We start from the raw sequence: 14143 nt of genomic DNA on the forward strand, positions 1-14143 counted from the left end.
ACGGAGAGGATAGGAGGTGGATGCAAACCCACGGCCAGCCGTTTGGCTCTGAACTCATTATGGACCGTTTGCATGTCCGGAACCTGTGGTGGGCGCTGGGGGGGAGTTTGAACAGGACAGTCCTGGGTTCGCTACATTTTAAATTTCAGACTTACCAGTGCTGTGAGCATCCGGCAGAAGGTTTATGGAGAGCGAGAGAGGAAGGTGGGAGGACGGAGGCAGTGAGTAGGCAGAGGCGTCCAGCAGGACTCACGTGGTGGCCGCGAGCAGAGAAGTGGAGAGAGCTGGGAAGGTGCACCCCACAAATCTCTGATGGAATGCGGGTGGAAAGGGCATGAAGTTGCACCAATGAGTGGTTGGTAGTTCCTACTGAGACGGGGAAGAATGGAATTGGGATGATGGGGGACTCAAGAATCCCCATTCCGCTGAAACCGGTTTGGCTCAGTGGATAGAGCATCTGCTTGCAAACTGAGAGGTCCCAGGGTCCATTCCAGTCAAGGGCATGTACCTTGGCTACAGGCACATCCCCAGAGGGGGGTGTGCAAGAGGCAACTGATCGATGTTTCTCTCTATCCCTCTCTCTCCCTTCGTCTCTGTAAAAAAAATTAATAAAATATATTAAAAAAAGAAAAGAAAAGAAAAAAGAATCCCCATTCGCTTCCCAGCTTTTTGCCAGCAGAATACTGCTGTACTCATGGTGACAAGATGCTCCTCTTCAACCAGCCTGGGGAGAAGACGAGGGGGCGCAGGCTGAGTTTATTATGGAGTTCAGGCTGAGTCTGAGGTGCTTGTGGACACCCCAGGACATTAGTTGGATAAGCAAGTCTGAACACAGACTCAGGGGGAAGTTGTGCAGTTGTGGGAAGCTGATGTGTGACATCTAAGAAACTCAAGACAGCGGGGGGCGAGGAGGGAGTGGTTTTGGAAATAAAGGACTGTACAAATCACAGGTAATGTGAACATAAATATTATTATTTTCCCCTTCTCATCCTTTTGGCCTTCCAGCTTGTCCCCCACCCCCTCCAGGCCAAAATTCTCAGAGCCAGCCACACATACAAGGTGTTTAACACTTGGGTGTTTACTGGGAATGAGGCCTCAGAGGCATGGCCTGGATCGGTCACACTTTTTTGGTGATGCTTTTGGGGGTGGCGAGCTCATACAGGCGAGGGGATGCCCGAGCCACCAGGGAAGCCCGGGAAATGTAGTAGGGGTCATAGCCCTCATTGAGCTCCTTTCGCACTTTGGGCTTGGCCAGAAAGCGGGTCCGGGGACTGGCCACTGCCTTCTTGGTGACGTCCAGCACTTCCCAGCGTGGATCTCGGTCAAGGACACACTGGTCTGACAGGGCCTTGGGCACTAGAAGAACAGGAGAGAGTGACAACATCAGGCACTCCCCCAGGAAGAGCAACCTGCAAGGTCAAAGTTCCCAAGTTCAATGGCCTCTCCAGTGATGAAGGAATGGAAAAGCACAGCATGTCCCATCCACGCACTGGAATATCACTCAGCCATGAAAAGGAGTGAAGCACTGGCAACTCCCTACAACCTGGATGGACCTTGCATACATGATGGTCGGTGAGAGAAGCCAGACACAAAAGGCCACACAGTGTGTGATTCCATCAATGTGAAATGCCCAGAACAGCCACATCCATAAAGACAGGAAGTGGGTTAATGGGTGCCAGGGCCTGGGGATGGGTGGAAAGTGACTGCTAATAGGGGGTTTCTCTTTGGGGTGATGAAAATGCTCTAAAATGTATTGGGGTGATGAGTACACAACTCTGAGTGTACTAAAAAGCATTGAAAGGTACACTTTCTTTTTTATGGATATATAATGAATTACTTTATTTTTAAAATATATATTTTATTGATTTTTTTACAGAGAGGAAGAGAGAGGGAGAGTTAGAAACATCGATGAGAGAGAATCATTGATCAGCCGCCTCTTGCACACCCCCTACTGGGGATGTGCTCGCAACCAAGGTACATACCCTTGACCAGACTCGAACCTGGGACCTTTCAGTCCCCAGGCCGACGCTCTATCCACTGAGCCAAACCAGTTTCGGCATGAATTACACTTTAAAAGGATAAATTGGCCCTAGCTGGTTTAGCTCAGTGGATAAAGCATCGGCCTGTGGACTGAAGGAACCCGGGTTCGATTCCCGGTCAGGGCACATGCCAGAGTTGCAGGCTCAACCCCGAAGAAGGAGGCATGCAGGAGGCAGCTGATGTTTTTATCTCTCTGGTCACTGATGTTTTTATCTCTCTCACCCTCTCCCTTCCTCTCTGAAATCAATAAAACTATTTAAAAAATAAAAAGGATAAATTGTAAGGAAAAAATATATTTCAAATGGTCACATCCTGGACAGGGGACTCAAAGGGGCCAGCCAAAAATGTCCTGTGGGCTCAGTAGGCCCTTTCACACTCTCTCCTCCCTCCTCTGATGTCATGGTGGGGAGAAGTGGCAAGCAATGGCTATGGGAGGCATCTCTCCTTGACTGGCCCTGCAGGCCTGCTGCATGGGTCCAAGGCAGCTCCTGGGTGCACAGGCCCTTTCAGGATTCAGTCTCCCACCTCCTTCTGGGTTCCTGTCCTCACTGCAGCCTCAGCCGGGCCCTCTCAGGAGTACTGGCAACGTGGTTCCTACCAACCACATGTGGCAGCACCTCATATGGGCTGGAGTTTTCTTCTATTTGGTTTTAATGAAAGCAATTCAATCATTTAGATTAACTGATTGATTTTAATTGCATCGAAGTAGCCACACGTGGCCAGTGGCTGTCATGACAGACAGCTCTCAGGTGCAGAGACCTGGGTCTCGGCCAGGGTCCCTCCTCACCACCTCTCTGCCACCCCCTCCTTTAGGGACTAGAAGGGAGGTGATCTCCACAGGTCACTTAGCCTTCAGTGTCTGAAAGCCTCAGGATCGTTGTCTTTGAGGGGTACTGCAGCTTCCTTTCTAAGCCCTTTGTTCAGAGCCAACGTGCAAATGGAAAAGGCCAGCTCCCTCCCTTCTCAGCAGCCAGGCCCTGGCTCAGTGGAGGGGCCCTTGATGAAAGAGAGTGGGGCTCCTTCCCCCAGGCAGTCGCAAGTCCACACAGGCCCACTGCTGGGCAAGGCCATCAAGGCTGTACCAGGGCCTTGCCGGGCAGATGACCATTCCTTCCATAGGGAAGAGACCCAAGCAGTTGGGCCTCAGTGGCCCCTTGGGGGCTGGGAAGACCATGGCCAGAACCCAGACTTCCCTGGAATCCTGTGTGAGAATTCTGGAGTATTTCCACTGTTGTAATCTCTGGACTATTAAACGCTGTTGATGCAATCCGCCACCACACAGCACACATGTGGACACACAGAGAATAATGGATGCATACCCACACAGTGCATGCTCTTCGTTTGTCATCATTTCAATTTTTAAATGCTGGTCACACCCATTAGTGGGTGGAAGTTTGCTGTTTGAAAAGCACAACCCGACACATTCAATCATTTAGTAAGTATTAAGGGAAAGGATAAATGAATGAATGAATGAATTAAACAAACAAACAAAATATCCTGCAAGCAGAGTTAAAAGAGATGGACTGGGGAGAAGGGATGTTGCAATGGGCTCAACAAAGGATTAGTGATCACCTTCTAGAAAAAGCTGCTCTAAATCGGTAACCAAAAACACAGGAAATAGAAAACTTGGGAGATGACAGAGCAGAGTAACCCAGAATGGCCAGTCACACTCCCTGGTGATTATCTGAAAGGAGTGAGGGACACACAGCATCTCCAAAGCCTCTGACATTGCAGGCCTGGCCTATAACAGACCACAGAGAATAAACAGACACAAACATATATTGTAAATATGTGTTCTAGAATGCAACAGATGCTACAGAAAAAGAGCTCAGAGCAGCCAAGGTGCACGTAAGTGTCCAGAGGTGGGCATGGCTCCTGGGGTAAGCAGGGCGCTCAGAGCAGTCTCACCTAGAGGACATATTGGAGCTCTACCCCATGGGAGGCAGAGGAGTGAGCCAGGCAGGTTGTGGTCAGAGTTCTAGGCAGGGGAAGAGGAACCACATAGATGGGGTGGGCAAGGGCAAAACAGATCCCAAGAGCCTGTGGGCCACACAGAGTGAAACAGGAGCCCTGGGAGGGCCATGAGCAGAGAAGGGTGGAATCCAGCTTAAATTTAGCAAGACCTCTGTGGCTGCCACGTGGGAAATGGGCAAGGGTGGCACCAAGAATAAGGGTGGAGGCGACTGCTCTGGTCCAGGGACACCTTAGGGGGCCATGTGGAGGGCAGGGGAAGCTGTGGGCGAGTTTTTGATGTGTTCAGAAGACCAAGCCCGCAGGAGTTGTCAGTGCATTGGATGTAGTGTGTGACGGGAGGGGACTGGCAGGAGAGCACTTGTAGCGTGCTCTTTCACGGGCACACACTCAACGGCATGCATTTGTGGCTCTGCAAGTAACTCCGTGTTACACCCAGAAGGAAGCACACAGAATGGCATTATGTTGGTTGGGTTCCTTTCTCCGTTAGGCTGTCCTGCATTTTTCCAATTCTCTACAGCTAGTACACATTACTGTTGTCATGATGGGACTGGGTATCTTGTTTGTTTTAAAGGACAGAAGAGAATCAGGCCAACACCACTTCAAAGCTGCCCTTCCTGCCTGGCCAGGGTGGCTCAGTTGGTTGAGTGCCGTCCCATGCACCAAAGAGTTGCTGGTTTGATTCCTGGGCAGGGCATGCACTTAAGTTGCAGGTTCAATCCCCAGTCGGGGCTCATACTGGAGACAACCAAATTATGTTTCTCTCTAATCTCTCTCTCTCTCTCTCTCTCTCTCTCTCTCTCTCTCTCTCTCTCTCTCTCTCTCTCTCTCTCTCTCTCTCCAGCATGTCCTCGGGTAAAGCTTAAAACACAGTGCTGCCCATCGCCTCAGCTTGGCTCCCTCATTCCTGGCCCTGTCTCCCCAACTTTCTCTTTTGCACCCATGTGTCCTGCTAGGAGACCCATTCAGACAGCACTCAGCTTCAGGACCATGGCCCCCTCTAACGGTTGCCTCTCTTCCCCTGGGAGCCTGCACAGTGCGACTTATCCACAGGAATCCAACAACTGGTCTCCAGCTAAGGGAGCAGATGAAGAAGGAAGCACAAATCTGGCAGAAGCTAGCCTAAAGTCCAAATCTTCTGACGGTTCCCCGCCCCTGCCTATGTTCACTGGGGATGGACGCAAGGACCTACTTACTGGCCAAGTGAATGAGCCGGTTATAGTCTAATGCGTGTGGCTTAGGTTTTGGCACAGGGTCCCACTCTTCCAAAAGTGTGGCCGGAGGCCTGGGCTTTGCCAACTGCACGACCCTTGCACTGGGGATGGCCGTCATGGCTGCCTTGGACACCTTGGACACCTGGAAACAGAATGAGAGGGGAAAGAGTGAAACAGCCCATAATGCCTCAGAGGCCCCTGGATAAAAAATAAACACCAACAAACAGATGGCTGGCTGGAAATAAGTTAGTTTGCAATGTGTTCAGCAAAAGGCTCAGTAGCTATCATATATAAAGAGCTCCTCTAAGTCAATAACCCAAAAGAATCCATCGGGAACTAGGCTACTCATATAGGACAGTAAACCTAAATGGTCAATAATGCTCTCTGCTGACCAGGGAAATGTAAATTAAAACAACAGAGTATCACTGAATGCAAACAAATGAGACAAAAATGAAAATGTGGACACTGTCAAGCCCTGGCAAAATGTCAGCTGGCATGGGTTGGTGTTTGAGTGTCAACCTATGAATCAGGAGTTCATGGTTTGATTCCCAGTCAGCACATGCCAGGTTGCAGGCTTGATCCCCAGTGTGGGGGAATGCAGGAGGCAGCCCATCAGTGATTCTCTCTCATTGATGTTTCTATCTCTCTCTCCCTCACCCTTTCTCTCTGAAATCAAATTTTAAAAATAGAATGTGGGAGGAGAGATATCCTCATGCATTGATGGTGGGAGAGTAAATTAGTACAAGCACTTTATAGAACCATTTGTCCATCTCAGGCAAAGCTGAGCATGTGCACGCTTGATAACCACCAATAGAGAAACATCTAGTGGGGGTACATGGATTTGAGTGCAGCGGTATTCACTGCAGTGGAAACAACCTAGTTGTCAAATGATAGGGGACTGAATAAACTAGCTATGGTATATTCATAGGATAGGACATGACCAAACAGTTAAAATGTTGCTTCTATATAAATCAGAATGATGTGCTCTAGAAAATATATTAGGGGAAAAGCAAGAAGTAAGATGCCATGCTATATAATAAAAGGCTAATATACAAATCGACTGAATGGTGGAAAGATGGTCACTGTGATGCACATTGACCACCAGGGGCAGACACTCAATGTAGGAGCTGCCTCCTAGTGGTCAGTGTGCTCCACAGCAGGGAGCGCCACACAGCCAGAAGCTGGGCTCATGGCTGGTGAGTGCAATGGTGGTGGTGGGAGCCTTTCCCTCCTCCCGGCAGCACTAAGTATGTCCCACTGATGCTCCCAGTCTTCGTGAGGGCACAGGCCAGGCTGAGGGACCCGCCCCACTTCTGCCGTCCCCCCCAGTGCAGAATTTTGTGCACCTGTGCACCAGGCCTCTAGTATTTGTATATTAAAAACACGATGATTACGGCTTAAGGGTCTGTGTATGTAATAAAGTATATAGATTGATGAAAATAAGACAGCTGGCCAAAGTCACACATATTAGGGGGAAAGCATAATATGTCTGTCTAGGTCCCTGATCCTAGCCCACTGAGGGCAGGCAGTGCCCCTCCCATTGAGGTGGGGTTCTCGGGAGAACCAGTCACCTACCTCAGACATGTCTATGCTCCAAATGTTATTCCGGACCTTCGGGGCAGCCAGTTGCCTAAGGCGATTAGAGAGTTGGTATTCCAAGGTGCATGGAGAAACGGGCGTGATGGGGGGAGCCCTAGGGGACATCAACATTTGAGACACTAGCTCAGCCAAAGTGTGTGTGTGTGTGAGTGTGAGATCTCTTTCTCAGCTCTTCTCTCTTCCCCGGGGATAAGAGAGGGAAAGTGGAGGGTCTGGAAAACATCTCCAAGAAGGCATTCATAAAAGAATCCCTAATAGGAGCCCCTATGTATTCCCAAGGCTGGAGATATGCTGTCCTGAGGTCATTCCCCCACCCCAGGGCCTTCTGTGTGTGTCCAGCCGTTGTCACAGAAAGCTGGGAAAGTGAATTTCCACTGGGTTTGCTGAGCCCACGCCTCCTAAAACCAGGCCTCAGCTATACCTCTGCTCTAGAAATAAAACCACGTTTCATTGATCTGAGGCAGACGTTTTATATTTTCCCATCTCTGAGGTCGGGGTGCAGCTTGTAAACGCTGCCAGCCGGACGTCAGGAGCTCCACAGTTATCCTCGCTGGTGTGTGGATGTAGCTGTTCTCAGTGAAGTAACCTAAGTCCAGCTACATGTGCTCTTGGTTCTACAGATGTTGTCTAATTGCAGTTTAAATTATCTTCAGATTATATTATCATTCAGCATAAAAATAAAAAGTTATTTTCACAAAACAGGCTTAAAAACAGTGTGTGGAACATGTCAACATCTCTGAACCAAAAAAAATGATTCAGACTTCCTGTCAAGATGGGAGCATAGGCAAATGCAATTCTGGCCTCCTCCTACAACCACAGAAAAATTACAACTAAACTGCAGACAGCATCATTCAGAACCACCTGAAATCTGGTTGAATGGAAGTCCTACAGCTAGGGAATTTAAGAAGCAGACACATAGAGACTGGTAGGAGGGGTGGACACACAAAACAGGCTGGTCACACACCCACATGTGGCAGATAAAAACTGGGAGGGAGCCCTAGCTGGTTTGTCTCAGTGTATAGAGTGTTGGCCCCTGGCATGGGGGGCCCCAAGTTCGATTCCAGTCAAGGGCACATACATCAGTCGCAGACTTGATCCCTGACCCTGGTCAAGGCACATGCAGGAGGCAACCAATTGATGTGTCTCTCACACACAGATGTTTCTCTCTGTGTGTCTCTCTCACTCCCCTCTACCCTCTCTAAAAATCAATGGGAAAATATCCTCAGGTGAGAATTAACAAGAAAATTGGGAGGGATATCTTGGCTGCAGAGGTCTCCCCTGAGGAGCAAGAGGTCCCAGCCCCACACCAGGCCCCTCAGCCCAGGGTTCTAGTGCCAAGAAGAGAATTCCCTATAACTTCTGGAAGTAAAAAACCAATGGGGATTGAGACTAAGGATTACAGAGGGCTGCTTGAGTCCCAGGCAGTTCCTCTTAAAGGGCCCACACATGGCCTGGCTGGTGTGACTCAGTTGGTTGAAGCATTGTCCCTTACACAAAAAAGTTGTGGTTCAATTCCCATTTGGGTCACATACCAGGTTGCTGGTTCGATCCCTGGTTAGGGTGCATACAGTAGGCAACCAATCAATGTTTCTTTCTCACACTGATGTTTCTCTCTTCCTTCCTCTCTCTCCAAAATCAGTGGAAACATATCCTCAGGTGAGAATTTTAAAAACAAGTCTGTAAGTCACATACAGACTTAATTGGGTTCACTCCCTCAGAGCTCCAGCACTGGGACAGCAGCTTGAAAGGCACCAGAGACATACAGGAAGAAACTAAATTGTCCAGCATCAGCACAAGAGCTGCAGTGGCTGCTTTTTCCGAGACAGATCTGCTGGCAGAGACCATGTTCCTTTGATGAGCTCTCCCCGCACAGAGCCAGCATGCAGGTACCATACCTGAGACCATCAACCTCCCTCTGTGTTGCCTCACTCACGTGATGCCCTGAGGTCTTGCCCACCCAACTTTCGAGCCCATCTAAGCTGTTTCTAGTGGCTTTTCCATATGTATGTTCTGTCTTGGCTCATGCTTCACATTTTCCTAAAATATCTCAAAAAAGCGGCATTTGGCCTCAACAAACCCATACCTTTTGTTAAGTGGCTCAGACCTGGCACTAGCAACAGCCAGCCTTGGTTCAAAGCTTTTTCTCACCTGGCCACCTCCAAGCCCCTCACAAGTAGCAGCCATCTTCAGATCGCTTTATTTTTATTTTTTATTTTATTTTATTTTTTACAAAGAGGAAGAGAGAAAGATAGAGAGTTACAAACATCGATGAGAGAGAAACATTGATCAGCTGCCTCTTGCACACCCCCTATTGGGGATGTGTCCTCAACCAAGGTACATGCCCTTGACCGGAATCAAACCTGGGACCTTTCAGTCCGCAGGCCGACGCTCTATCCACTGAGCCAAACCGGTTTCGGCCAGATCGCTTTATAGCTCATGCAGGGTGGCCCCAGGCAGAACACAGGTGGTGGCTGACCTTGGCCTGTGCTTCCAGGAGGTCCCAGATCCAATACACCAAGTGGATAGTTTCAGACCACATCAAAGCATCATCACCCAACCACTTCCACAAGTGGCACACTCAGGTGGTGGACTGAGTGGGCATCAGTGCTCTGCTGAATTAAGTCCTGCTCTGTGGAGTGGACCCCTGCACAGCTCATCCTCCATGGGTGGTCAAAGGTCTTTGGTCACAGCCAGTCCTTGCAGCTGATCAGCCTGAGGTTAAATCCCTCCCATTGACGTGCCAACAGCAGTCAAGGCTCAACTACAACAGGAGGGTGAAAACAGCTCACATTGAGGGGGAGACACAACTCAGCCTAGGATCAGGGGTCCTCAAACTTTTTAAAGTGGGGGCCAGATCACGGTCCCTCAGAGAGCTGGAGGGCCGGACTATATGAACTACTAATCCCTACTGTAACACCTTGGCTGCGCTCACTACCCAAAAAACCTGGCGGGCAGGATCAGACTCCCCTGGGGGCTGCATGTGGCCCTCGGGCCGTAGTTTGAAGACCCCTGGCCTAGGTGATCATGAAGACTGTGCCACTGGATCATACAGAATACCTACTACATTAGGGCACTGTACCAAGCCCAGAAGACATAGCAGCTCTACCTAATACATAGAAACAAACACAGAGAGGCAGCCAGAATGAGGAGACAAAGAAACATGTTCCAAATGAGAGAATAGAATAAAATTCTAGTAAAAGAACAAAACAAAATAGAGGCAAGCAATCTCTAGATGCTGAGTTCAAAACCCTGGTTATAAGGATGTTCAATGAACTTAGTGAGAGCTTCAACAGCATAAAAAAAAAAAAAAAAAAAAAAAAAGGACCAGTCAGAAATGAAGCATACATTAACTGAAATGAAGAATAATTTACAGGGAATCAATAGTAGAGTAGATTGCCAAAACCAGTTTGGCTCAGTGGATAGAGCGTCGGCCTGCGGACTGGAAGGTTCCAGGTTCGATTCCGGTCAAGGGCATGTACCTTGGTTGCAGGCACATCCCCAGTAGGGGGTGTGCAAGAGGCAGCTGATCAATGTTTCTCTCTCATCGATGTTTCTAACTCTCTATTCCTCTCTCTTCCTCTCTTAAAAAATAAATAAGATATATTTTTTTAAAAAATAGTAGAGTAGATGAAGCTGAGAATCAAATCAGTAATTTGAAATATAAGGAAGCAAAACACCGAATCAGAACAGCAAAAAGAAAAAAAGATTTTAAAAACAAAACAAAACAAAACAAAACAAAAAAACAACAAGGAGAGTGTCAGGAACCTCTGGGATAACTTCAAATGTACCAACATTTGTATCAGAAAAGAGGAAGCAAGAAATTGAAAACCTATTTGAAAAAAATGACAGAAAACTTCCCTAACCTGCTGAAGAAAATAGACATACAAGTCCAGGAAGCACAGAGAGTCCAAACAAGGTAAGCCCAAACAGGCCCACACCAGGACCCATCATAATTAAAATGCAAAAGTTTAAAAACAAAGAGAGAATCTTAAAAGCAGCAGTTGATTATCTAAAGGGAACTCCTACAAAATTCAACAATTTCTTAACAGAAACTTTGCAGGTCAGAAGGGATCAGCAAGAAATATTCAAACTGATGAAAAACAAGGACCTACAACCAAGATTATTCTACCCAGCAAAGTTGTCATTTAGAATTGAAGGACAGATAAAGAGCTTCCCAGACAAGAAAAAGTTAAGAGTTCATCACCACCAAACCAGTATTACATGAAATGTTAAAAGTTCTTCTTTAAAAAAAAGAAAAAAAGAAATGATAACAATGGAATGGCAATGAATATATATCTACCAACAATTGAATCTAAAAAATAAATGAATAAATAAATAAATAAACAAACAAACAAACAAACAACAACAAAAAACAAGCAGAACAGAATCAGACTTACAGATACAGAGAACATTTTGATGGTTGCTAGATGGGAGGGGGTTGGGGAATGGGTGAAAATGGTGAAGGGATTAAGAAATATAAATTGGCCAAAACCAATTTGGTTCAGTGGATAGAGTGCCGGCTTGCAGACTGAAAGGTCCCAGATTTGATTCCGGTCAAGGGCATGTACCTTGGTTGCTGGCACATCCCCATTAGGGGGTGTGTAGGAGGCAGCTGATCGATGTCTCTCTCTCATCGGTGTTTTTAACTCTCTATCCCTCTCCCGTCCTCTCTGTAAAAAAATCAATAAAATGTATATTTTTTTTAAAAAAGAAGTACAAATTGGCTGCTACAAATTAGTCATGGAGATGTAAAATACAGCATAGAGAATATAGTCAATAATTGACATAATAAAAGAGTAACGTGCTAATTGACTGTACCTTCCCAACGCCCACCAATCAGTCAGGAGTGAGTATGCAAATTAACCCAACAAAGATTGAAGGTTAATTTGCAAATGTGGGTGCTGAGCGGCCAGGGTCAGGCCTCTGAGCAGCGTAGGAAGGTGGAAAGGTGGCTCCTACCAGAGAGAAGGCGGTGCCGGCAGCCAGGGAAAGAAAGGCCCATTCTGGCATGAATCTTTGTGCATCGGGCTTCTAGTATTCTAATAATTATGTCTGGTGTCAAATAGGTACAAGACTTATCAGGATGAACACCTAGTTATGTAATGTCCAATCACTGGGGTGTACACCTGAAACTAATATAATAATGTATGCCAAGGGTAATTGAAAAATAAAAAATGATTTATAAAAAGGTGTTCAAACATTCGAACACCCTTCAGTTAATTTAGTTCCATTGTATTTTCCTTTTTGTGAATGCATTAATATAGGTAATTAAAATTTGTGTCTAAATAACTCTAAAGATAACTTTTGACAAGCATAAGCATTCTAAGTGATAGCAAGGAATTGGGTCATTAGTTGTATATAAAATAAAAACGTCTTACAACTGCTAGCTTTCCAGAGCCAACAAAATCCATGGTGGTGGTAAGTAACATTGCTGAGCACTTACTCCGGGCAAGGTGCTGAGTAGCTTTTGTGTGTGATCTCTACTGCCACCTGCTCTGCAGGTGGAGAACTGAGATCCCAAGGGTCATGGGCCTGCCTGCAGCCATCCAGTTGAGACTTGGGTTATCTAGCCTAGAACCTAAATCCTTCCCTCCTCCCTGCCCCCCCCCACCCCGCCCGTTCTACAGCCTGTCAAGAGAAGAGAAAGGTTTCCTGCCAAACTCTGCCCTCAGAGGGCCTACCCAACCCTTTTGTCCTTACCTATTGCAGTTGTAATTCTCCATGTGGAACTTTTTGGGTCGAGCAAGTTCCTCCATTCGGGGGGACACTGCTGCACAAATGGGAAACAGCCCCAGCTTGAGACCTGCCCACCCGCTGGGGTTTTCTTCTACTGAATTCAGCTCTCCGTGGGTCAGAGCAAGAGCCACATGTGAGGAACTACGGGCCCAGACAGTCCAGCCAGGATTACAGAGAGGTGACTTCTGCTGGCCCCATTCCAGGGACAATAGGCTCAGAAGCCTGAAGTCTCTTCCTCCAACACGCAAGATGGGAGGGTCAGGGCTGGCTCAGTTCCTCCACGGGCTCTTGTTTGAAAAGTGGATTTGGAAAGCGGGTTTTGGTCTGAAGTTTGCACAGGCCTAGGGTTTCCAGGGGGCTCGGTGTTCACTGTGAGGGAGATTCTAAACCCTGAGAGCCTGCCCTTTGCTTCTCCCCAATAATGCACTTTCTTGACATGTTTTATTTGAAGGGACCCATTGCTCTCAAAGAGGACAGAAACCACTGTGAGGGGGGAGAGGAAAGCCTTTTTTGTAAAGTGAATACTAAGCCCCACTTTGGCTACGGTGCAAACTGGGGTTTGCCCCCCACCCCTCACCCCCAGGACCAGCTTCCATCTGGCTCTGGCCTCATGAGCTATGGCATCCAGAGGTGAGCCTCTGGAGCCCGGGGGAGGACAGGTGCTTCTGGGAGATATACGGAGGAGAGGGGAGGAGCCAAAGGGAGTCCCAGGGGCCTTAGGGCTAGGCTGGTCCCCAAGGTCTCCCCACTCTGAACAGGGCACAGGTTGGGATGAAATGGGGGCAACCCAGCCCCAGGAGGCCAGGAGCAGCATGTCTGTCAGCTTGGCCGAGAGCCATGGCTGGGACAAGGGCCACCTCTGGCCAACCCCTGAGCCAAGTGGCCACTAACAGACAAGTGGATGGAGGTGGTGGGTGGGCTCAACCTACCAGGCACCGTGACGGTGAGGGTGGTGTCTTCCATAAACCTCTCTGTCCAGTACACGGATGGCCTGGAATGCACCGTCGTGGCTCAGGGTGAGGGAAGCCGGGGCAGAGGCTCCCTAAGCCCTGCTCTGAAACAAAACTCAAGGCTCCCCATAAACACAGACACACGTGCAGACGGGGAGACAGCGAGGCAGAGGCAGGATGGCTGGGGGAAGGCCTGGTGGCGTGGCCAGCGGGAAGGAAGGAGAGACTGCGGAGGCACCAGAGAGAGGGGGAGAAAAATCTTAGCGGCACGGGGCAGGGACAGTGTGGACTCCTGTGAGCAAGGCTGGTGTTCAGAGAAGTTGGGAGCTGGGGAAGAGGGGCCTGGGGCCTGGCTGTTCCCCCCAACACGAGCAGGAGATGGAGAGAGGAGACACCCTGGGACTTACCAGTAGATACAGAACTGCAAGTTCCTCATGCATGGGGAGATCCAGACAAAGCCCTGACAGCGGCACCCCATCCTGCGATGAGACAGCCCAGCCCCTGCCTCGCTCTGCAGCTCCCACGTGCTCAAGCGCCTCACTCTCCTGGGCCTGCACCCAGAGGCCACGGCAGGCCACCACGCCGCCCCCGGCCCCCGTGGTGGGCACCCTGACCTTTCACCCCACGTTCACC

General features: G+C 48.6%; 1 protein-coding gene across 1 annotated transcript; it reads right to left on the reverse strand.

The window, feature by feature from the left end:
• Window positions 1-1117: 1117 nt before the first annotated feature.
• On the reverse strand, window positions 1118-13988 carry SPMAP2 (sperm microtubule associated protein 2; the record flags this gene model as incomplete). The annotated part of the gene is made up of 6 exons (XM_084886500.1): window positions 1118-1356; window positions 5208-5367; window positions 6801-6918; window positions 12525-12594; window positions 13490-13551; window positions 13918-13988. 6 exons carry the CDS (start codon window positions 13986-13988, stop codon window positions 1118-1120), a joined length of 720 nt encoding a protein of 239 aa, XP_084742626.1.
• Between the last annotated feature and the right edge of the window lie 155 nt (window positions 13989-14143).

The sequence above is a fragment of the Pipistrellus hanaki genome (assembly GCF_964339955.1).
Source record: "Pipistrellus hanaki genome assembly, chromosome: 5".
NCBI lineage: Eukaryota > Metazoa > Chordata > Mammalia > Chiroptera > Vespertilionidae > Pipistrellus > Pipistrellus hanaki.